The following is a 25,277-nucleotide window of genomic DNA, read 5'->3' on the forward strand; positions in this document are numbered from 1 at the left end:
CATGACTTCTACAACAAGAATTTTCAAGACAATCCCTTCTACAAAAACATTTTTCAAGACCATGACTTCTACAACAAGAATTTTCAAGACCATGACTTCTACAACAAGAATTTTCAAGACAATCCCTTCTACAAAAACATTTTTCAAGACCATGACTTCTACAACAAGAATTTTCAAGACCATGACTTCTACAACAAAAATTTTCAAGACCATGACTTCTACAACAAGAATTTTCAAGACAATCCCTTCTACAAAAACATTTTTCAAGACCATGACTTCTACAAAAACATTTTTCAGGACCATGACTTCTACAACAAGAATTTTCAAGACCATCACTTCTACAACAAGAATTTTCAAAACCATCACTTCTACAACAAGAATCTTCAAGACCATCCCTTCTACAACAAGAATCTTTAAAACCATCAATTTTTAAAATAGAATCTTCAAAACCATCTAGTTTGGGGTGTGAAATATACATCGCCCCCACATTGCCTTTTTACGCTAGCTTTGTTGAAGCCCAAACAGGGCATTTAGATGAAAGTGTTGTTTCATGTCTATGCGGCTGGTAGGGTATGAAAATTTCATCCCATAGGATATGAAATTTTTTTGAGAATTTTTGATACGCAAACAAAAATGTCACCGAAAAAATCCCTTCCACCCGGTATATGCTATACTTAATGACCGCTCCCTTAATTGGAGCTGGCCAAAGTCAATCGTATAATAGACCTTATCGGAGTTTTTGATTTTTCTAAAAAAGCGATGCATTGTGGGATTGTTTCGAGTGTATTACAATAGAATTCTTTTAGAAAAATCAAAAACACCGATAAGGTCTATTCCTTCAGGGTACCTAAACATATTCGTGACAGACAGAAAGACAGAAAGTCATTTCATGTAATCATTAGAACGCATTATGTAAAAGAAATACTCGATGATCAATAAAGTATTTCAACATATTAATTTTCTTTCTGTTACCCATCAACATGATAATAGCAGGTTAATGCTATCATCAATATAATATGGAAAAATAAATTCTTCAAAATAAAACTTCGTTAGAAAATAAAATTTTGTAAAATTCATAAAAATTAGTATCGGTTTTTTTTGCAAGTGTCACATTGTAGATTTGTGTTAGATCAGCTTAGATACATTCCTGCCACTGGGGTGACCCAGTGAATGAAAGCTTTTCAAGGTTCGTAACACACAGAATTCGAATCAAAGTTCTCTGTGATGTGAGTAAATACAATCGCTTGAAAAGCGAGTCGACGCCAATATAGTTTGATGTGAAAACACACCAAATTTCACCAATTATCACCTCCTTTGCCTTTTATCATATCCGCCTCCAAAATTACTTTGTCCGTTATTTTCGAAAGGGCGTTTACGCCCGTAACCACCCTGAGAGTTTCTATTATTGTTATTATTATTCGACCAATTACTACCGAAGCTTCGGTTACCGTTTTGGTTGCGATTCCAATTATTTCCACCGCCACGTCCTCCACCATAACCGCCTCGGCCACCGCCACGACTGAAATTCCCACCTGAGCCACCACCGTATTGTGAAGAAACACCTTCGACTAACTCTGGTAGTTCAGTCAGTTTCTCGAGGGTAGCAAATTTGTCTCCTTGCCAAGTATCCTACAAAAGTTGAAAGTAGGGAAATGAAAACATTGCACAGTAGACTCTCAAGCTCTGAAGAATCAGAAGAAATTGCAAGAGATCAAGTATCGGAAAAAGGATAACTCCTCACCAGAAAGCAATAAAAAGAACAAAATCCAGCTGACCCATGAAGAGGATAATATCCACACACCTTCAAACGTACTAGTCATATGGTTCATCGCGGAGGGGAGGGGGTGGTATATTTTGTTAAACCGTATTGAGTTTATCTCTGCCCAGCTCTATTTCTCTTAACCCTATTAGCCCCAAGCTTTTTTGACTTTTGTATCCCCAGGGGGGGGGGTAGAATCTACCACCCTCGATTATTTTCGATCTAGCTATGGCCATGAAATTTGGTACAGATGTTCTCCATCATGATACAATTTTCCAGGAAGAAAAAAAAAAATTGATGACGTCATTCAAAAACTGATGACGTCATCACAAAATTTCCACCTGTCGGAAAAAAGCCCAAATATATGGTTTACAAAAATGTCTATTACAGTCGAACCAATAAAGATATTTCGATTCTGTTTGAAGATTCTGAAAGGTAAAAGACTGTCCTTTAACATAATTGCCTGTTTTGCAATTTCCATGAAGATTTTTTCTTAAAATCTATGCTGAAGATGAGTAAAATTTACAAAATTTGATGACGTCATAAATGATGACGTCATCATTTTCAAAAATTTTCTTTAGATTTTTTAAATTTGTATTATCAATGCCTATCACGTGTCAAAATTTGAAAATGATTGAATAAATAGTTTAGAAAATATCAACACTTTAAAATTTTGAGTTTTAAGGATTTTAGCTGGGTTTTATGTCATGTTTCACAATAAAGTCATAAAACCTGATCTGGACAACCTATGACCCTAAAATTTTGTACAAGTACTCTTAATAAGATTTTATTAAAAGTCAGAAAGTTTCAAGTCGTTTGAAAAATTTTTCTCCGAGATATAAACAAAAGAGCTCCAGCGTGGTAGATTCTACCCCCCCCCTGGGGCTAATAGGGTTAAACATACCGTTGGCTCTCACCAATTTTAAATCGAACGAAGAGAATTGTTCGAATTAAAGAGAGATTAGGAGTATAAGGCATGGGCTCTTCCAGAAAAAAACCTTTCATGGGGGGGGGGGGTGGAGGATATATTGTCCAGGGGTATTGACAAAACCCCGAAAAACTGCCATGTCCATGGGGTGAATCTGCGATGTCCAGGGGTGAAAAACCGAAATGTCCAGGGGTAGATCACAGACAAAATAATATCCTCATATATATCATAATATTTGCACTTTCGAAAACGGCTACGATAGCGATAATGAAGGAAGACAAAAAGCCAACGATGAGGAAATAAATAAAAATCTTTTGTTGCTAAAAATTAACATATTTTTTACTGAACCTTTCAGCAGGTATAATTTAATTACATATACTTGTAATAACATAGCCAAGTTGTCGCAGTGAGAAATTGTGGAGAACTTCCTCACAAGTATTTTTGAGTCTGACAACAGACAAGAAAACGTGACAAATAAAATTACAAGTTTGTGTTTTTTTTAATTGATCGACAATCATCAATAAATCGGACTTTCTTTACTTTCCATCTTATTTTCAACATTTTGATCGAGTTGCACGAAGACGTGTTCCTGAGGGATTTCTGTCCGATACTCTGCGTTGCAATTCCTCCCACACTCGATACAATACAAAATACAAGCTGCTAGCATGTTGAACAGTATCAAGATCTCCATGATCAAGACGATCACAATCATTGCGTATTCTAACCGAACGCGATCGATAGTGTCAGTCGAACACACAATATCTCCAAAATCGTCAGCTGCAGGAGAATGGCGGGAGTCGCTCGTCGGATTCTGCCGCGCGCAATGTCCTAATGCCGTCACAAACAGCAATCCAAAAATAGCTATCTTGACAATTTGACCAAGGATTTGGAACACGTCAAATCCCAATTTGATGGAAAGATAGAGTCTGTCTTTCTTGGTGATAGCAACATAACCTAATACAATATTAACCAACAAAGGTAGACTAGTCCATGCAGTAATACCCATCTTTTTAGCACCTTTCCAAGTAATTCCATATTCTTTTCCACTATTGGCATCACTAATGTACACCGATCCAGCAATAGTAGATACCAACACAAAACTCAATAAAAGGTGAGACAAAATACGTTGGGCCTTCCATGTTTTGGTTTCATTGGCGTTCCAACAGATACTCATTTTCCCAATATCGTTGTAGTCTGTTGTATTTGCTGGATCTATAGAATTGATAAGCTTCCACCGTTTGTTTGTTTTGAATCTTTTGGCTGATTCTATTAAATGAATCGTCTTCCTCTCTCTTCAATTATTTGTAGTTTTCAACCCTCGTATCAAGGATCTTTAATAAAACTCTTTTATATAAGTTTCTTGTTCGTATCAATGATTCGATACCATCTGCTTCTTTCTTGTTATCTTATCGTCGAAGATTAGTTGCTTACAACACAGTTTTTCACGAAAAAATGCTAACGTAAGCATCTGAAAGCTAGATCAGTATCACTCATGACGTCACACCGTTTGAGACGTCAGAACGAGTGATCAGTATATAATGATAATGAATGTTATGACAGATTTTTAACGCTTGTCAAACTTCTGAGTATAGGCCATTTCACGGTCGAAATGGATCATGGGTAATCAGGACTGATTGCGCCTCCATTACGGCTTCCCGTTGGCTAGACGCAAAAATCTTCATTTTTTTTCAAAACTTTGGACCAATAGTAAGTCGTTATTAGCGCGCAGTGGTCCTGATTACCCATTACGCTTTGCGACTGTGAAATGGCCTATATAATTTGTAATTAATGCTAGGCTGCACACATCCCCTCTGATAAGTTTTGATATATGCTAAATAATTGTTCAAGAAATCTATCCATCAAATGGGTTCATCATCATTACCATTTTAAATGAGGGCATAATGTGTGTAAAAATATCATTTCCCAATGAGCAAGTTATGAAGAAATTATTACCATGCGATTGCCATGGAAACCAAATATAGTTGAGTTTATACTTCCCGATGATTGTAAACGTAACAGGAAAATATTTCAATATGCTAATTAAGCTTTTTTATTGTTTTCTTCGTAAATTTTGCTGAGAATCAAAATTTCTAAAAGTATTATAAAAGACAATTAACACAAATTTATTAGCATCATAGATTTGGCTGAACTAGAATTGGGAAAATGAATATCTGTTGGAACGCAAACGAATCCAAAACATGGAAGGCCCAACGTATTTTGTCACATCTTTTATTGAGTTTTGTGTTAGTATCTACGATTGCCGGGTCGGTTTATGTGGCGAACAGAGAATACACACGAAGTGAAATCATAAGAGCATTGAAGACGTTCATAGGTTTCCCTGCATGGAGTACATTGTCATTGTTGATGAATGCTGTGTTTGGGTATCTAGCTGTTGCCAAGAAAAAGAAACTTTATTTATCCATAAAGCTTGCGTTCGATTGTTTTCAAATCGTCAGTCGAGTATCAATCATTATTTTCATTGGATGGTTACTTTTGCCGGTGTACGGTAGATGGGTGAGAGGAAGATTGCCGGAAGATATACCCGAAGGTTATAATATCGATCCCGTGAAATTAGACTTTGCGATGATTCTGATTGTCTTCATAATGGAGATTTCGATACTAGCAAACTTGATCACTGCTTGCGTATTTTATTGCAGGCACGATAATGATGAAGAGAATAGAAATCACGGGCTAGTGGTTTATAAGACTGATGTTGAGCAGTCGGATATGAACTTTGCCGAGAAGGAGCTGCTGTGAGCTGTGTTATTGAAAAGTCATTTGTTTAGTTTTTATCATGCGATACTTACTGATACTTACTTTCTCTAATTCGTTTTTCAAACTACTAAAAATTATTTTCAAAATAGCTTTCGGATTACAAAGAGGATTTCATACGATATTCCAATATCGTTTGAAATAATGTTTTTAAGTTCGAATAATAGGGGTTCGAATTAGAGATAGTTGACCGTTTATCGCTTTTTCGTTCATTTATGTGCTTGAATTACAACTGACTTTTCAAGTTAATTCATAACATAAAGTTTCAATATATGAAAGAGTGAATAAATTGAAAGACTTTAAGAGATTGAACAAGCTAGAAACTATAGAGACCTACAAAGAGGCTTTTCATGAACATCAGTTGGAGTTAACTTCGAACCCTCTCCGATCACTAATGAACCCATTTAAAAGCCACTGTTATCCTATGTGATCACTCCATTTTCTGCGGTCCTGTACCGGTCGAGATTGGCATATTTTTTAGGTTGGGGTGTGCACGCGTTTGATATAGAACAAAATATTTCAAAATTTGAAGCTACTGAGTGAAGGCATTAGACCAATTAGAGATCAGATTAGTTTTGAAGTATTCTTACCTCCAGGACACTGATGCTTGAGTCTGGGACGTCGAATACACAACCCTAAACAATAAAGAATACAGGCAGCGATTTAAATAAAACTACAACACTTTAAAATGATGGACCCTCAACGAAAAAAATCGTAGTGTGATGGTAACAGACCTTTTTCTGTTTTCGATAGTAACCTTTGTCGAAAAATGCCCAGTTTTTCACTAAAATATGGGTGTAGTTTGGCGGTTTAGAAATTGATTTATAAGATTCAGAAGACGTCTGGGGGAAGCGGACAATCGAACTCTCAAGAGTAAGTAGATGTAGAAGAAGTAAAGGTCGAAATTGAAAAACTGAAATTGAAAGATGGAATTTCCACCTAAGAAAAACCTTTTCTTAGCAGATAAGATAAACATCTGCGAGAAAAACAAAACAATTAAGAAGGGGTACCAGTTTATCAGCACACATGCGCATTCCCTTGATAGAGCCGAGGAACGACTCGTCGAAATATCTCCTCAGCGTGCTCCAGATTAAACTATTGCTACGCAGTTCCAAATTCTGTTTCATCATATACGTTGTATAGCCCTGTAAGGAGAAATAGAATGTTTGATCAAATTACTTAGTTCGGGGGGATGACACCTACCGAAAAAAATGAAGAAGGGGGGGGGGGTCAGAAATTTTATGAAAAAAGGGGGGGGGGCTTACATATATATTGTAGATTATTTTTAAGCACTGTTATAAAATTTTGTCTTGTCTTCATAAAAGGAAGTTTTCTGTTAGAGTAGTCTGAGTCAAAAAGAAGAAAGAAGTTTATTATTTCGCTTTCTCTCTCTAAAGATATTTCACATTGTTTGTTAGCTAATTTTTGTCCAAAATCCTTGGGGGATAGACATTTCTAAAGTTGGGGGGATGCCAATTAGACCCCTTTCCACACTATGAATTATCCATTTAAGGTTTAGCCTTCTCTTCTTAAGAAATTTCTTTTGGCCAGATACTGGGTATGACGTTAAAGCAGGAGCTGGCCAATGCCGCTAAGCACCATTCAGAAAAAGTTTACCCCCGAACGACAGGCAAGAAAAACAGCACAAGTTTCGTTCATTTTTCTGTTAAGTAATAAGTGCAAGTAAAGTTATTTAGTCAATACAAAGGTTGCAAAATTAAAGTCTGAAGACAAATCACGCTTTTACTCGAAATTTTTTATGTGCTGGTTACATGACATTTATTTTTGATTGGTTCGAATTTATTGACACTGATAAAGTTATCAGCTGTAAGTTGTAAGGCAAGTGACATGGGACTAAAATCACGTGAGCTTTTTCGAGTAATCACATGTTTTGACTGCATTGGTATAATTTTGCAACCCGTGTATTCTAGACTCCTTAATATTTGTGTAAGCGAGAGTATAAAACGGCGTACTGCAATCCAACGGTAAAGTATTTTTTAAGCTATGATTGATATCAAAGAAGAATGATGAAATTGATCTTACTGGTTGCGAAGACAGCAATGATCGCTGAACAATTTCTGTGACACCAGAAATATACGCCAGGGCGGCAGCCAGCGCCTCTTCAGCATTTCCGTCTCGCTTTTCGATTAATTCTTTTGCTGACGGTGCAAAAATACTCAAAACTTCGTCACTGATATCGTCCAGACATCTGAGAGAAAAAGATGGTGAATAAATTTTACCAGATCGAGACAATAGACATTTCGAGGCCTTTGTTTTTTGATTTTGAGCGACAATCATGAACAGAAGTGTTTGAGAAAAACACAGAAAGTTACTTCTAGTCCGGCGGCGATCCAGGATCACCCTTACAAGTAGTAAATATGGGTTTTTATTTTATTTTCTCATTATATGGTCCCTTGGGACCCCAAAACCGGTTTTTGCCAAGCTGGCAAAGGTGGGGAAAATTTTTTATGGGGGATTGAAGGGGGTAGGGTCATTTTAGCCTGGGGGTCCTTAGAAAGTCGAATTTTGAAGTTCTCATTTAGCTAAAACTGATTGTACCATCAGATAGAGCTTGAAGAGTAGATCACCAAAATGGGGTCATTTGTCTCATTTGGCGGACTTAGTCCCCCGGAATTGGCTGATACGTCTTCAAAAATGCAATATTTTATGCTGACGTCAGCAGTTTTGAGAAAATTTTCAGCGAAAGATACCACTTTTAACAGATGCGTCTCAAAGTGTACTATCGATTAGAGGGGTCATTTATAGGGTTTCCTAGGCTAGATCATGAGATATTTGAGTTTGAAATTTTGCTGACTCAGCAGCAAAGGGTCAAAAACGTTGAAAAACGCTGGACTATTCAGAAATTTAGAAAAAAGATACCTCCTCCCACCCAACCGTAGTGTTCAGTGTGCACGGCCGTCCCACCGTTCATTCAACATTGTAAATGGGGGGAAGCAGGCTGGTGGAATAGATGGGAATTTGCTTTTTCTCTCATAATTTTTGTCCATGATTGTAATTGGCGATAGTTAAAAGTTCTCGTTAGGAAACATTAGCATTTGTTATTGGCTGGACACTTAAGATAGAGTGTGATATACCAAACAACAGAAATAACTCAAATTCTGGTTGACGTTTACGTATTAATTGCCTTTTGGGACATAATTATAGAGGCTTTTTCATCGTATTAGTTAAGTTACGAAACTTCCGACATTATGGAAGTAAACGTTCGAATCTGTAGAGGTCATCCCTTACGAATTAAAACACGAGAAACCTCTATTAAGAGCCAGTTTTTTTAAGAGCGGGGCAGGTCCAATAGTTTGAAACTTAGATTTTTTTCATTTTTGGATATGTTGTTAAGTACAATGAACTGACTAAAATCCCAAAATATTTTGGTCTGAAAATCCATAATGGCGGATTTATGCCAATTTGAAGTTTTTGACATTTTTGGGCATTGCACTTAAAAAGTTTTTTGATATAGAACCATGCTTTCTCAAATCAAAATGAGGAATTGATTTTGGGTCATTCTGAAACTATGGCCAGTAAACTATACAATTTTCCAAAAAAATCAAAATTTTCAAAATGGTAGCTGGAGTTATGACGTCACAAAAACACTACAAATTTGATTTTAGGGGTATTTTAGAGCCATCTGACCTGTCCCAGGGGAGTTTCTTACTGCTCAAAATAATATTTTCTGGTAGTTTATCCCCTGGTCTATCCATTTGAAGTGATTGCAATAAAAAATTCCGGCCCTACTGGCCCCTAGAGGCCCGAAAAGCCAATAAGGTCTCAAAAAAGTACCAACTTTAGCCCAATTTTCCTAGAAATCCCAACATTGTCTGACCTCCAACTCTTCTGTTCCTGAAAGACAACCGCCTGGTCTCTTAGGATCAAAAGAGAAACCTATGTGACCTCCTACCATTAAATTTTTATCTTGATTTAAAAATTTTCTTAACATCGCTCGAAAAATGACTAAAATTTGGGATATTTTGGCCCATTGGCAAACTTCAAAGGGGTCTAGGTCACTGAATTTGTTATAATATAAGGGCTATGATGAATCTTTTATATAAAAACAATGAAACTAGGTGAAAAAAGTTGTCAAATGTGCTTTTTTGGGCCAAAAAGGCTTTTTTTTCAATTTTTTGACTAAGGCTGAGGTCATTCTATTGCAGCCAGTAATTGGCAGCTAGAAAGTAAATTTTATCTGAAAATCATGATTCCTCATCACATTCCAGAAAGGTTTCTAGGAAAATCAAATATGGTACTCTTCGAAAGCTTATAGAGGCTGAATTTTCACTCAAAGGCGGCTTCTAACTCCCCTGACCCCCTTAATTTTGTAAAATTGACTTGAAAGTACATTTTTGGCTGAAATGTTTGCCCAAAATGAGTACCCATTGCTACTCGATTCTTGATTTTGTGAAAGCATCCTATAGATAGTTCAAGAATTTATCAGAAGTTGGAACCTTTTCCTTTCTTTTAAAGATTAGGGCTAGCTTAAAGTCAGTTTTAACTCTAAAATCATAAAAATCTTGACAATATTGCTCAAAACAACAATTTTTGCTCAAGATTGAACAGAAAATGAGCCCACTCAGATAATTAAATCATGGTTTTTGGAAAGTTTCATGGGGATAGTACAAACATTCATCAAGATCTTTACCTCCTGATCTACCATTTAAGGATCAAGTCTGTCAAAATGTGCTTCTAAACTCTCAAATCTTCAAAGGTGAACTTTACCAACCCCATAAAACAATTTTGCCATCAACCTTTCTGCCCTTAAATACTTAGAGATAAGTCCAAAAGTACAAAATATTCCTAAACCTTTCCTTCCCTTTGGATAATTTGAACTTTGGGCTCATTAAGTGCATTTAAGAGCAAACAGGCTGATAGCAAAATTGTGTTATGGGGTTGGTAAAGTCCACCTTTAAAGATTTGAGAGTTTAGAAGCACATTTTGACAGACTTGATCCTTAAATGGTAGATCAGGAGGTAAAGATCTTGATGAATGTTTGTACTATCCCCATGAAACTTTCCAAAAACCATGATTTAATTATCTGAGTGGGCTCATTTTCTGTTCAATCTTGAGCAAAAATTGTTGTTTTGAGCAATATTGTCAAGATTTTTATGATTTTAGAGTTAAAACTGACTTTAAGCTAGCCCTAATCTTTAAAAGAAAGGAAAAGGTTCCAACTTCTGATAAATTCTTGAACTATCTATAGGATGCTTTCACAAAATCAAGAATCGAGTAGCAATGGGTACTCATTTTGGGCAAACATTTCAGCCAAAAATGTACTTTTAAGTCAATTTTACAAAATTAAGGGGGTCAGGGGAGTTAGAAGCCGCCTTTGAGTGAAAATTCAGCCTCTATAAGCTTTCGAAGAGTACCATATTTGATTTTCCTAGAAACCTTTCTGGAATGTGATGAGGAATCATGATTTTCAGATAAAATTTACTTTCTAGCTGCCAATTACTGGCTGCAATAGAATGACCTCAGCTCTAGTCAAAAAATTGAAAAAAAAGCCTTTTTGGCCCAAAAAAGCACATTTGACAACTTTTTTTCACCTAGTTTCATTGTTTTTATATAAAAGATTCATCATAGCCCTTATATTATAACAAATTCAGTGACCTAGACCCCTTTGAAGTTTGCCAATGGGCCAAAATATCCCAAATTTTAGTCATTTTTCGAGCGATGTTAAGAAAAATTTTAAACCAAGATAAAAATTTAATGGTAGGAGGTCACATAGGTTTCTCTTTTGATCCTAAGAGACCAGGCGGTTGTCTTTCAGGAACAGAAGAGTTGGAGGTCAGACAATGTTGGGATTTCTAGGAAAATTGGGCTAAAGTTGGTACTTTTTTGAGACCTTATTGGCTTTTCGGGCCTCTAAGGGACCAGTAGGGCCGGAATTTTTTATTGCAATCACTTCAAATGGATAGACCAGGGACTAAACTACCAGAAAATATTATTTTGAGCAGTAAGAAACTCCCCTGGGACAGGTCAGATGGCTCTAAAATACCCCTAAAATCAAATTTGTAGTGTTTTTGTGACGTCATAACTCCAGCTACCATTTTGAAAATTTTGATTTTTTTGGAAAATTGTATAGTTTACTGGCCATAGTTTCAGAATCACCCAAAATCAATTCCTCATTTTGATTTGAGAAAGCATGGTTCTATATCAAAAAACTTTTTAAGTGCAATGCCCAAAAATGTCAAAAACTTCAAATTGGCATAAATCTGCCATTATGGATTTTCAGACCAAAATATTTTGGGATTTTACTCAGTTCATTGTACGTAACAACATATCCAAAAATGAAAAAAATCTAAGTTTCAAACTATTGGAACTGCCCCAAACTGCCCCATTCTTAAAAAAACTGGCTCTTAAAACAATGAAATGTGTTGATAAACGAATTACCGAATTAATGTTTACGGATAATCTTTTGAGCCAACAAAAATTTGTTCGAGTAGATTCTACAGACCTAATTTTGAGTATAGAGGCGATTATTACAGTCTATGTTGCACAAAGTAAATAGTGTTGGCGAAGGCGGTGATTATTAACTAACCTTACGGCGTCATGTGCACTTGCTCTGATGATGTCTTCTTGTTGGGGTGGGCCAATCCTCGTAAATTGAATGCCCTGTATACATTACAAAAAATCAGTAAATCAGTGAAAAATGACATTTGTCTTTTTAATTCGGTCTTCAAGGAACTAAAACTTTTCTTCGAATTAGAGAAAGATTCGAATTATAATTCACTTTAATTTCCGGCCGAGGGAATCATTGACTTAATTCGAACTACCAATAGATTTGAATTAGAGAGAGAGTTGGATGTATACTGTTTCATAGTGGGCCGTTTGAGTAGGAAAATACCGGGTGCGCCATAAAAAAGTTTCTCTCTTTAAAACTGATTTTCGAGAAATCTAAAAATTTGAAAAAAAACCCATTTCTTTTCCATTGGAAAGAAGAAAGATAAACTTAAATTTTGATGGGTCATTTATTAAATTCGGTTAATGAGATCGAAAGTTATGCTCAATTGAATAAAAAAGTTACTTTCTGAAAGTGCACAAACACATTAAAAATCGACCTATCAAATAAAACAGAAGTATGATTACATGATGCATCAGCATTTTCGTTTCAGTCATTAAAAATGATAATTAGCTGTCTATTGTTGAATTTCAATTAAAAGGAAGAAAATTCGTCGAAAAAAGACAAAAAATCTGGTAAAATTCATAAAAATACATCAAATATGGGTTTCGAGGTACATCCAGCCTTACATAGACTTTGTTCAGTCGAGAACCAAAAATCTGATGAAAATTTCAGTGAAAGTAAATTAAAATGATTTTGACGAAGATTTTAAACCCGTTAAAACCCATCAGTTTCAAAGTTAATGTGTTTAATTACTGAAAAATGCTCTTAATGATGTAAAGGCTATTGCAATTGCCAAATTTAAAATAAACTTTGATAGGTCGATTTTTAACGTTTTCGGCCTCTTTCTGAAAGTAACTTTTTTATTTAATTAAGCATAACTTTTGATCTAAAGAATCAAATTTAATAAACGACCGATCAAAATTTAAGTTTATCTTTCTTCTTTCCAGTGAAATAGGAATGGTTCTTTTAAAATTTTTAGATTTCGAGAAAATCAGTTTCAAAGAGAGAAACTTTTTTGTGGCGCAACCGGTATAGGAATAGGGAGGCTTATGAACAACTCTTTCAAAAAACTTTTAACAAAACTTAAAAAAGTGTTTAAAAAAGGTCAATTCCTAAACAAATCACAGGCCAATAGTCATCATGATAAACAAAAGATAATCAATAATAAATGAAGAAGCGAATTGTTCTTACGGCTTTTCGTTCAACAGCTTGTACGCCCCATTCTTGGCCGGGTTTGAAGAAAATGATGCAAGCGCCATTACGCCCTGCACGCCCAGTACGTCCGGCTCGATGAATATATGAATCGACATCCTAAGTGTGTAAAAAAAGTGGATAAGTTGACTGATTAGGGACTTCAATAATTATTAGAATGACTTACAACTGTTTTCTGATTCTCTTCAGTATTTAATTTCCCCGTTTGCGGTAATCCCAGAAGAAGGGTACGTTACACCACGGATGGTGAAATAAATTGATAGTACAGTTGACGCTTTCTTATTATTCGATTTTGAAGGGAAATTTGATTTTCATCGAATTAGGGGAACATATCGAATAGAAGACCGTTAAATTAAAGAGCGTCCAGACGAAAGACCTCGCCAATCTGATAGTAGTACTCATTAATAGACGGCTCGGTCGAACATAAATTCCTATCTGGTTTAATGTTTTTTTTCTGTATTGGACGGTATAGGAGTTACGTCGTTAGCACCGTCTTCGCTATGGTTTATACTGCTTGCCATCTTGCGATACTGGGTCGCAGTTTTCGACCAAGTGAACCATTATAGGACAAGGTAAGTTTCTAATTAATATGAAAAAACCTATTGAATGAACGAATGAATGAATGAATGAATGACAATATATACCTTTGGTGGTTCTGTTTGGATGACCAAGTCAATTTCTGGGATATCGAGACCTCTTGCAGCAACATCTGTTGCAATTAGGCAGTTGAATTTGCCATCTCGAAAACTCTGCAAAGATAAAACGTAACTACAGTAGGAATGTATCTTTGAAGGGATGTTACATTGTTAGGTATTGACTAAAAATCAAATCGATGTACAACGGAAAGTATCTGAATGTGTATTGGAGGTTCTAGATTGCGATGTGATAGCGAGTATATAAATCCGAACTTTCTGAGCAACAGATATCCGCGGTTCAAAAATGCTTCACATCAGAATTTAGGTAAACATTCAACATGTACAGACTGAAATGTAAAATACCTGTAAAGTAATTTCTCTTTGCTTTTGCTGAATATCACCGTGCAAGACTTGAGAATCCTGAAGAATTGTTCAAAATAAAACGACATAAAATTTAATCTTTTCAACTACAGTAATAACAACTGGACAAAATGGCGAAAATCAAATCAAACATAACTTAGATCACAGGGCAAACCTTCACGCGTTTTCGTGTTCTTAATTTATCACTCTTTGGTTGAAACTCTTTAGTAAGCAATTTATTTGGAAAGGAGCGAAGAACAATTCCGGGATCAATCAAAACGTAAAGACCTGATGCGTATGCGAGGGCGAGCGGTAACGAGAAACGATGGCAAATCTAACCTAGTGCAAGGAAAAAGCAGGTTCAGTGGTGGCAGCAAAAATGAAGGAGAAGATCTTACCATTTTGATAACAGAGCTTAGAGCAAGTTCATTGGCTTCTTGTTTGGTTGATGTGAAAATGATGGACTTGCCATGTTTGCCACTGTAAACCTGTAAGTAGCGAATGAAGAGAGTTGAAATATAAAATTAATCGATAGTCACTGCTTTGTTGACAGTATAATTTACCTAAAAGGGGCAAATTTTTGAGGGATCTACTTTTGGCATTTTTGCATTTTTGACCCATTTTTTAAAAATTCATTTTTGAGGTGGTTGAAAAATAGATTCCAGCGAGCATTGATCGATAGATACTTTTTACTTAAGAGGGGGCAAAATGTTGAGGAACGAACGTTAACAGTTGACACCCGTCTTTTTGTTCATTCTTTTTTTTTTGAATTTTTTTTTTACGGAATTATAATGGAAGTTATATTCAGTGGAAATAATTTTCGCGGTAGACACCAAAAACTGTGAAAATTTGATGTGAAATATTAGTTCCCTTGAGCTGCATTTTTTAAACAAAAGAAGTTCAACACTAAGAACCAAAAAACCTTGCAAGCTCTTTCCTGACGATCCTATATATATAACAGAATCTGTTGTACGATGCTACCATTGCAGTCTAATTTTACCAACGCCTAAAAGAACTTGAAGGAAGAAAGATGAATGCTTTAACTAAAATATTTACCTGTAAAATGTCTTTTATTGTTGCTGCTCGTTCGTAGTATGAACATTTAATTGCTTTGTGCTGCAGAAAAAAGAAGAGATAAAAATTTGAATGGATTTTCAGCATTTAGATAGAACTTCGTTGCACGCTTACTTTAAGCCGCGCATGTGCATAAAAACTACAATGCAGAAAGAAGAAAGTGTACAAAATGTTATTTTTATCAAATCTGTGAAATTCTCTCAATTTTCACTATGGTTCTCTTACAGATATGCTATTTTCATTTGAAAACATTAACATGACAGAGAAATCTAAAGACAGACAACACGATAGAATAGAGAAAGTCTGAAATGCAATGGATTGGCGAATAAAAAGGGGAATGTCAATGAAGTGTTTGAGTATACCTCTACACTTGTGGAGCTTTTGTTGATATCCTTGCCAATCAAGTCGAAGGTTTTGTAATTCTTGTCCATATATTTCTTAGCTGTGTCTTTCACCCATGGCGGTACTGTGGCCGAAAATAACAACGTCTGCGGCTTGTTGTCTAAGGTTTAAATGATAATAAAAATAATGTAAAGTTGGCGTAAATCATAATAATAAATTTTGTGTTGGGTGTTGAATGTGAATATAGTTATAAGTTTGTCAATGCAGTATGGTCCACAGTTTTGGGTTGGTCCCTAATCATCAATTTTTTATGGAATATTTCTTGCATTGATTAAAGTGTTGTGAAAGCTGTAAATCAATAATTTGCAAAGACCAAATGCCAGGAGTAATTACTCATTTATTTCCGAAACCCATTGTTAATAAAACCACAAGATTTGTAAATAAAGAATTTAGAGAAGAAAGTGGTAAGATGTAAATACCATTTGTGTAAGCAGACGAAAGAATTTCATCAAGTGACTCTTGGAAACCCATGTCCATCATTCTATCCGCTTCGTCCAAACAAGCATGTCTGAAAAAGTTTTGGAAAGTTTTAAAGAAAAAAACCATCAAAATTCTCCATAATCTTCAACTTGAGAAGGCTCAAGATTTGATATTTACCTTAAGTTAGTCTTATGTCGACATCCCTCGTCTAATACTGTCACCTTTCTTTATAGGTGGAATATAATAAGGAAGGTCAGAATCGCTTATTGATAAAACATATTTTTCTCTCTGACCGATAAGAAAAGAAATATAGTTTCAATAAGCGATTCTGACCTTCATACTCTTATTCCTGTCCTTAAAGAAGGGTGACCCAATTAGATGGGTTATGTCAATATTAGATCAATTTCCAGTACTCAAGATGGAGCAAAAAAACAAACAAAGATTATCCCTTAAATTCTCCTGTTCCAATGATACCCTTTTTCTTGACAATGAAAATGGGGGAAAAGAGAAGAAAAGAGAAAGGTATGTTGATTCCATGAATTAAAAGTCTTACTTCAAATTTGAGAAGTTCAGTTTTCCCTTGTGTAGATAGTCCATGATTCGACCAGGGGTACCAACCAAAACATCAATCCCTTCTCTCATCTCGTGTTCTTGTTGTTCGTACGGCGCTCCCCCGTAGAAACATGACACGCTGATCTTCTTCGCTTTGTATTTCTCGAACTCTTTGTATATCTTGAAAAGAAGAATGAAATTTACTGATTTATTGATTTTGCAAATGAGCTAAGAATGCTGTACGTTAAAGTAAAGATTATGTCAACATTAACTGCATAGTGGCAATCAAAATGTTTAAAAATTAAGTGACCCAAAATGGCTTAACATATCTGATTTTTAGTGTTTGGTAAGTAATGCTTAAAAACGCCACAGATCTGGGAAGATATGCTTAAAAATATCAGTTTTTAAATCTTTTAAAATTTCCTATTTAGCCTTTTTTGTAATAATAGAAATAATAAGGTATTCTTACCTGCATAGCCAATTCTCTTGTGGGAGCAAGCACAAGTGCCTAACAATGAAAAACATAGGAAAATAATATGATTTATTATGTTATTTACTAATTCAATTAAAAAATTAAGTGAGGTCTGTTAGCACAAAAATACTTTAGATGGTGATAAAAGCATGATATTTGGCACTGTCATCAGGTGGCTGGGCAAAAAATTGATTTTCTGAAAATATTCAGAATCTGATGTGCTAACAGACCTCACTGATTTTCAAATTTTGCATTTCAAAAATTTGAAACATTACAATAATTCAGGTATGATACCCACGGACGGCTGAAGGTTTGATATTCTGACTGGAACTTATTGATCAAGGAGTTGAAAAAATTCTTCGAATAAGCATGAGGAGAAAATATCATACCATAGGCATCCGTCTTTTCTTCTCAAAAACTTCATCTTCATAATCTCGCAGGATTTCCAAAATGGGTAACGTAAACGCTAGCTGAAAGGAGAAAAAACATTATATTGGTTACAGAACAGAGTTGTTAATTTTCCACAATTAGTGGGAGAGGGGGAGTTGGGGGCATCTGAGGGTGCAAAATACTGGAATACTGATAATCTTTACATGACTAAATGCTGAAGCATCTGGATTCTTGGAAGCACCCTTCTATTACTGCTTAAAAGTGAATTTCCTTTTTTGAGGATCAGAGAATATGACCAATATTTAGCTATATCGTATTATAAACAAGCTCGTTACACAGAGAGCCATGAAGCACTAGTTGTGACAAGAGAAATCACAAATTAAATCTCAAGAGACATAAAGAAAGTCACATGCTACTGAGATTTGAGAAGTGGGCCAGAAATTAGACAAATTAAATTGTTTGATTTTTTTAAACAAAATTAAAAAAAGGATGGATTCTAGTTACTTGAATGGATAGGTTGGGTTCCAAACGGATTTGATACAAGTCGAATTAATTTATGTAAATAACTAAGAAAGCTTTGGAGCGTTTTGTAAATTTTGCAGATCTTTTGAAATGGAAAATTTCACCTGGTTTTTAATCTTTTGAAAAGTGGGCCAGAAATTAGACCAATTTTTTTTAAGTGATTCTTTAAAGCAAATTGGATTTAAATAGTGGTGTGGTTGGTATGAAAGAGGTAGCCAACATTTACACTACAGGTAGGTTCAGAAAACACCAAAAAGAGAGTATACAACATGTGATTAATCATTCTCACCCATCGAAAAAAAAGAAACATTAAATACAGATAAAAATGACTTACAGTTTTCCCAGTCCCAGTTCCTAGAAACAAAAAAAAGTATTATTGATAAAAAAAAAATAAATTTTTTTGTTTATACTTAAAAACCCATTAGCCCACCAACCAACCAACCTTGGTATATTCTTGTAAGGCAAGCTTTTTGGTACTCTTTACTATTAGGATTAAAAAAGCTGATATTTAAAAAGCTCTATAATGTGTGATTTTTAAGACAATCTTCACAGCCTATTCAATTTTGCAAAAGATTCAATAATTTTTCACTTTTAACCCCTTGCAATTTAGATTCACAACATAGATTTACACTTAAAAACCTCACGTCCAATCTAAGGAATAACTTACTAGCTTGTACTATGACATCGTTTCCTTTGTGACATGCAGCAAAAGTCTCAGCTTGCACAGGAAATAAATATTCTACACCATTTGCTGTAATAGAATCAAAAGAAAAATCGGTAACACAACAAAGTAATTTGTCTCTTGCTTAATAAAGAGGTCTGTAAATTTATTTTAGTAATTGAATATTGCTTTTAATTGAAGAATTCTAATCCTCTCAGATCCTAGCATTTTGTTATCTACAGTGTGTCCCAAAAAAGAGGACAAATTTTTATATAAAGTAAAATCCCTATGATTTATGCGAAAATTCTATGGCTTGTATACTTAATATTTCAAACTTTGAAACCTATTCAATCATCTTGAGAATTAAATATCTATTGATTGAACTGATAATCTAAATCTTATTTCAATCATTCTGAGCCCAGTTTAGAAAATTAGTTTTCCTTTTCTTGGGAAACACTCATGGCATGGACCAGGGGTTTAGGTACCCCCTAAGAAAATAGGTACCCCCTGAATTTTAGGTACCCCCAAACAACAGACGTTAATAGGTACCCCCTGTGATTGGTACCCCCTGTGATTGGTACCCCCTGTGACTTGAGTCAAGAAATGAAAAAATTGTATATTTTTAAAATTAAAAAGAATAATGATAGTTAGATAAAAGCAAGATAAAATATAGTTCCCAAGCCCCCAGACCTTACTGCATAAAAGTTAGATACCCCCAGATCCAGCCCCCAGCCTTTTTCAGGAAGATTTTGGGTGTAGCCCCCCCCCTGCGGGCTGGGGGGGGGGGTTCATGCCATGGACACTGTATTGGGAGCTATTCAAATTTGAATTGGGCTTAGAAAAATGAGATGGTCAAAAAAAAATGCTGATCAGTAATTGAAAGATTCTTTGAATACAGACCTTTGAGTTTTTTGGTTGTTTTCTTCGAAATTTCAAAGTTGCTGAAGTCTCCATCCTCCTTTTGTTGGTTTCGGATCTACACATAAAAAAACAATGTTATTAAAATTCTTGATTTATATAGAAATTATTACGTTTGAAAATTATTATGGTGCAGCCTTTTTAAGAACTGGCATACAGGTGTTATGCTTTTATCCATCAAGTGCCATTGACTTCCGATTAGATCACTCAACTTGGTCTTGTACTGGTGGGTTTGGACCTAGGGCTCCTCTGCATAAATTGAGATTGAGATTTTTCCATAGGTAGGGCATGTGCGCATTTAATTTGAGATCAGAAAATATTTGCAAACTCTAAGGCTAACCATTTTTTAAATCTAAATTTAATTAGATCATGTGAGCACTATCAAAACTTGTTTCAAGCCACAAACTGGTAAAGCAATACTTTCAACAGCTATAAAGAACTTAACTTAACTAATCTTTAATAGTATTTATTTCTATGAATAAATTTTCTCTCTAGCTTAAATTCTGAAATCTGAAACATAAACAAAAAATGCAAGTCCAGCTGTGCTACCTTTTCAGAAGAAACTGTATCCTTCCGTGCTCTGTGCTTCAATACTTGGGAGGTAGCAAGCTCCCTCAACTTCAGCTTCAAAGTTTCCAGCGATTCTTTATCTTTGTGTATATCATTATTTTCAAAGTTAGTACTATATAGCCTCGATGTATTTATAATACAAGGATTCCATTGATCTGGTTGGAAACTAATCTGCTTTTTTGAAGAACAGCTGATATTTTGGTGAAAAGTTTTTGAGAAATTCCTTGACAGCTGATAACAAGAGGATCTCACAATTCTGAAGGCAGTAAGTGACCTTCCATAGAGAGAGAATATCATTGAATCTTTATACTTTTTTGTCTGGTCTAAAAAATATAAACAAAAATATTAACAAGGAATATAACAATAAAAGTGTTATGAGAGGGCAGGGCTCTGACAAAGTACACTTACCGTATTACATCAGAAATATATACTCAGGTAAGTTATGGTATGTCCTAAAATTACCATAATTTTTAGATCGCATTAGCCGACAGAAAACGACCAAACAAATCACTGAACATGAAGGGTACTATGATGAAGTTTCTAACCTGATGTTTAACCTAATTGTTTTTTCGCTGATTTTCGCAAAAATCCACAAAATGCTGATTATGAAGTCATAATCGATGATGTCATAAAAACTAAAAAAATTGAATTTCTCAAGGATCATTTATCCAATTATCTTCAAACTTCCACCTAAGATGTATCTCACTAAAGTCGATAGTTTGCAAAAGTATTGTTTTGAAATTTTGATTACGCCAGCAAAAAATAGGATTTTTGGTTTTTAACTAATTTCTGCTGACGTCATCAAAATTTGGAAAAAGTTATTTTTTCAAATAATTGACTTTAGTAAGATACATCTTTGGTGAAAGTTTGAAGACAATTAGATAAACCATTCTTGAGAAATTCAATTTTTAGTTTTTTTATGACGTCATCATCAGTTTTTGCAGATTTTTGCAGCTTCGCGATTCTAGCAGCTGTGTGTTTTGCTTTTGATACAAATAAGCTCTCGTATTCTTTTTACGCCCCCTGACAATTTGGCTAGGCTAGATGTACCTAGTACTCTTTTCTATTCCAATAATTAAATGCTTACACATTGACAGAAGTATTCCCCATGCAATCTTTATATTAAAATCTGCAATAAAAACGAAAGTGGTCTCTTCTTCTCATTGCTTCCGTAATTCGCTCCATCAGAAAGTATTTTTTAAATCTCAACCAATGAGATTGCTGTGTATGATGAAGGCTAGCGACTAGCCCTACTTTTCGACAAAAATGGCTTTTCGACGCCTTGGATAACAAATAGTCATTTAACTTTATTTGTTTCTATCGTTGCTTCTAAGGGATGAAATTTTTCTTATCTTTCCAGATCTTTCGTTCTCAAACGAAAGCGGGAATTTGATGCAAGCGTTATTTTTCCAAAGAATACCTTCATTTGATTGGATACTTATTTTTAAACAATCGTACGGCAATTTTTTGATTAAAGATTGTTTTTTTTAAATCCGGAAACATCGATTTTTGACGGCCCGAATCGCCCTTGAATTTCAGTGTAGCTGGAACCTCGATATTCTAGGATTAGAAAAAGCTATACCTGTTATCTTTTTTCTTTAAAGAATCAACAAGCCATCAACATCAATAAATTACACACATTTCCTCAGAAATTTTTAAAATACACCTTTCCCGTAATTCGTAAAACTAATGTGCGCCCATTATTTTGATGCTCTCAACTGTTTGGTCTCTGGAGGTAAACAAACCCATTTTTGCCTGCGTTCCCTTAGGGAAAGTTGGTTTTTTGAGCTTTTCAGAAGTTCTGTCAAACAAAATCCCCTCAAATTTTAGTATGTTCAATCTATTCATGATATTATACCACCCTCAAAATATTTTGCCAAAAGAAGGTCGCTGTCAAAAGTTAGAGGCTCAAATCCCATTTTCCCTAACCCCTCGCAGGCAAAAACGCGTTTTTACCTCCCAAACAATTTTATACACAATGGTGGAGCACACATTTTCCCGGGCCATTTCTGAGAAGTAGCTAAGTTGGAAAAAAAATTTTCCCGGGGGTTTGAGGAATAAACAGAACTGTTATCATTTGTTTTTTATTTAACCATATATTTAAGTAGCACCCTCAGTGCAAGATTGCCGCCTCATCTTTATTTGCCCGCGCGAAAACACGAGCTAATCATTTTTTTCTCACGCTCTCAAGGGGAAAAGGAAAGTGATCAATATTCTTTGAAGGAAAAACGTCAGAAACAAACCCAAAGACCAAAAGAAGTATTTTGTCGTTGACAATCAGTCCTGTGAAGATGAAAAAATTTCTGCTATGCGTTTTTTTCAGAACGCTGAAAAACTCTAATTTCGATCTTCCTTTAGAAGGTAAAGAGGTTGCGGGGTTTGGGTTAGCAAGGCAAAAATCGCTAAAAAACTGGTTAAATCATAATCCTCAAAAATCGAAGTTCCAGCATCACTGAATTTTGGCAGATGGACATTCTTTTTGTTGTATATACTACGGAGATAATTAATTATGGGAATTTTGTGAACAAGTTTAGAAATCATCTCAGTTTCATTTTTTCAAATATAAACTATGCGAGCCGTAGTGAAAATAAAGATGGCTGACCAAACAGTGATGGATGCAGTTTTCATCATTTTCAGGGATTTCAAGTTTTAAGGTGTGGGTGGGTCAGCTTTTAAATCGCCAATTGACGTTTTTCTAACCTACAATCGATTGGTGAGTGACCCCTTACAGCTTTTCTCTTTGATATTTTATTGGTTTCTTTTGCTGATTTCTTGCGTCATTGATGACTTGCACAAAATTTTTGAAATGGAAACAACCGGATTTTACCAAGCTGTCTAGCTTTACGATAGCAGTTAGTCACACTAGTCCTGCCGAAATGTGTATAAAAGAATAATGCTGCAAAAGCGCTATATCGTTTACTTGACTTGCAAGCAGAAAAATGCGCCGCAAAACTGCAAAAGTTCCAAAGGGATTCATGAAAAATAAACCGGCATTTTTAAATGAAATTAACATATACATGAACTATGAGACATTACCCACCACATTTTGAGCCATACTGTCAACTGCTCTAACTTGGGACTATCTGACAAAACATAGGACGCGAATCAGCCACCACTTCACGGAACCTCCAATCCAAAGTCATTTAATTAGGCGGCCATCGAAAAATTGTTCTGTTCCCGTTGCAACAGGTGTTAAAAATGCATGCAGGCGGACAGGCGGTCGGAAAAATACCCGGTTTTTTAAAATCGCTTCTGTAAAGTCGGGGGCAGGCCCAGACATGGTGACTCAAACAGAAGAACAATTTTCTGATGGCCAGACAATCTCAATCGAACGGAATCAATGATCTAACTAGTCGAACCAAACCGAACGCAATCGACCGATTGAAAATTGATGATTGTCGAACGCAATCAAATTTAAATTCGATTGTCGAACGCAATCGAATTTCAATCGAATATTACTGCAATTTTCAGATTCGATTGATATTCGATTGCGTTTGATTGATGTTCGATTGCGTTCGGTCGTCGATACATTGACCCCCGGATTGTTCATCGCATAATTTCTACGGGAAATCGAAAGTAATTTCATTCGGCTTGTGATGTTTGAGAGCTTGGATGTTGGAAAGCTGCAAGAATAAAGCCAGATGATCTCAATCGAACGGAATCGACTCTGAACCAGTCGAATATTACCCAAAATTTTGACGTTCGATTGCGTTCGACAATCGAATTTCAATCGGTCGATTGCCTTCGACTGGTTCGATGATTGTCGATTCCGTTCGATTGAGATCGTCTGGTGATGGCCCCCAGAGCGATCAAGCAAAATGCTATATGTCAAAAGAACAATTTGCTTTTTCTGGATGTTTTCCTGCATCATCTCCACAATAGAAAATCAGGGGAAAATATGATGCGGGCGGGTGACATGAATAGAACAATTTTTCGATGGCTGCCTTATGTGTGAAAAACAAATATTTTTAGATGGGAATCGAACACAAACAAACACAATCTGAAAATTTATTGATCATTAAACTGCATTGTAGCTATCCAAATTCAAAACTGACTGGACTTTCTGACCTTCAACCTCTTAAAAACTTAGTTTCCAAAACCATACCTCTTCCTCTTTGGCTTCAGCTTCAGATTGTGATCGCGTTCTTGGCCTCCTCCTAACAAGATTAGGTTTTGGAGCTTTCTTTGTTGGCTCAGAATCTGCAACCATTTTCATTCTCACTTGGAATGGAGCTACAACGAATAATTAGAAGAAATACAGAAGTTTTTGGCTCAATGCGACCAAGCCAACGAGCGAGTTGTAAAAATTTTGTGAACGAAAAATCTACCATGCGGTTCACATTCCTTTTGTTTACATCATCGCGTTCTATTCTCTAGCCTGGATTCGTCGTCACACGGTCTATACATCTATCCCGTAAACATGGCCCCTCGGGGGCATCACTCGCCTTCCGCAATCCAGTAAAATAGGAAACGATCCCATCAATCAGTAATTTCATTGGTTCGTTTTTCATCCAAGATCATGGATCATTATTGGTCATTTTTATTCTCGCTGAATTCTGTCAATACAGGTCGAATTTCCACCTTTGAATCCCGGTGGGGGGGGGGTACCTAGGCAAAATTGGGTACGGGGACGAGCCGCTGGTCAGGGTCACTTTTTTTAAGGCTCTAAAGATGCCTGACAGGGTCCCAGATTTACTAACTTTCAAAATGTGAATCGGACAGGGTCGACTTCTGCTTATTTTAGACGAATTTCAGGGTGAAAATGAGAAAGTTTTTCAATTTTTCGTCTACTTTCAGTCATTTTTGAATTTTCCGACTTTGAATCTCATGTAAAAGGGTTTTGGAGTAAATGTAAATGAAGTGATCTGTAGGAATCACCAATAAAAAACTTCACATGATTCCCAAAAGAAAATCTTCTCGTTTTCAATGATTTCAAATTAATTTACAAAACAAAATAACGTGAGAATAACAACACAAAAAAATACTTGACATAAAATAA

The 25,277-nt window shown here is 35.5% G+C and overlaps 1 protein-coding gene across 2 annotated transcripts; it reads right to left on the reverse strand.

Annotated features, from left to right (window-relative positions):
• Positions 1 to 936: 936 nt before the first annotated feature.
• On the reverse strand, positions 937 to 24,653 carry LOC136819538 (nucleolar RNA helicase 2-like). 2 transcript variants are annotated; one of them, XM_067075774.1, is made up of 19 exons: positions 24,384 to 24,653; positions 19,691 to 19,766; positions 18,797 to 18,880; positions 18,464 to 18,483; positions 17,607 to 17,687; positions 17,215 to 17,253; positions 16,747 to 16,925; positions 16,193 to 16,281; positions 15,734 to 15,873; positions 15,354 to 15,413; positions 14,696 to 14,785; positions 14,301 to 14,357; positions 13,947 to 14,051; positions 13,282 to 13,401; positions 12,007 to 12,080; positions 7,503 to 7,668; positions 6,470 to 6,604; positions 6,050 to 6,094; positions 937 to 1,629 (listed from the first exon to the last, which is right to left on the reverse strand). In XM_067075774.1, exons 1-19 carry the CDS (start codon positions 24,492 to 24,494, stop codon positions 1,306 to 1,308), a joined length of 1,995 nt encoding a protein of 664 aa, XP_066931875.1. In that variant the 5' UTR covers positions 24,495 to 24,653; the 3' UTR covers positions 937 to 1,305. The 2 variants fall into 2 exon arrangements, with proteins under 2 accessions (XP_066931875.1, XP_066931874.1); XM_067075773.1 differs by lacking the exon at positions 24,384 to 24,653 and adding an exon at positions 20,258 to 20,601.
• Between the last annotated feature and the right edge of the window lie 624 nt (positions 24,654 to 25,277).

The sequence above is a fragment of the Clytia hemisphaerica genome, unplaced genomic scaffold (assembly GCF_902728285.1).
Source record: "Clytia hemisphaerica strain Z4C2 unplaced genomic scaffold, Clytia hemisphaerica genome assembly, whole genome shotgun sequence".
Classification (NCBI taxonomy): domain Eukaryota; kingdom Metazoa; phylum Cnidaria; class Hydrozoa; order Leptothecata; family Clytiidae; genus Clytia; species Clytia hemisphaerica.

Coding starts and splice junctions, on each gene's coding strand:
- LOC136819538 (XM_067075773.1), bottom strand. CDS start 20,575: ATGATATTCTCTCTCTATGGAAGGTCACTTACTGCCTTCAGAATTGTG. Junction 19,767..20,257: donor ATACAGTTTCTTCTGAAAAG/GTAGCACAGCTG, acceptor TTTTATGTGTAG/ATCCGAAACCAACAAAAGGA. Junction 1,630..6,049: donor CAAGCATCAGTGTCCTGGAG/GTAAGAATACTT, acceptor CAACTTTTGTAG/GATACTTGGCAAGGAGACAA.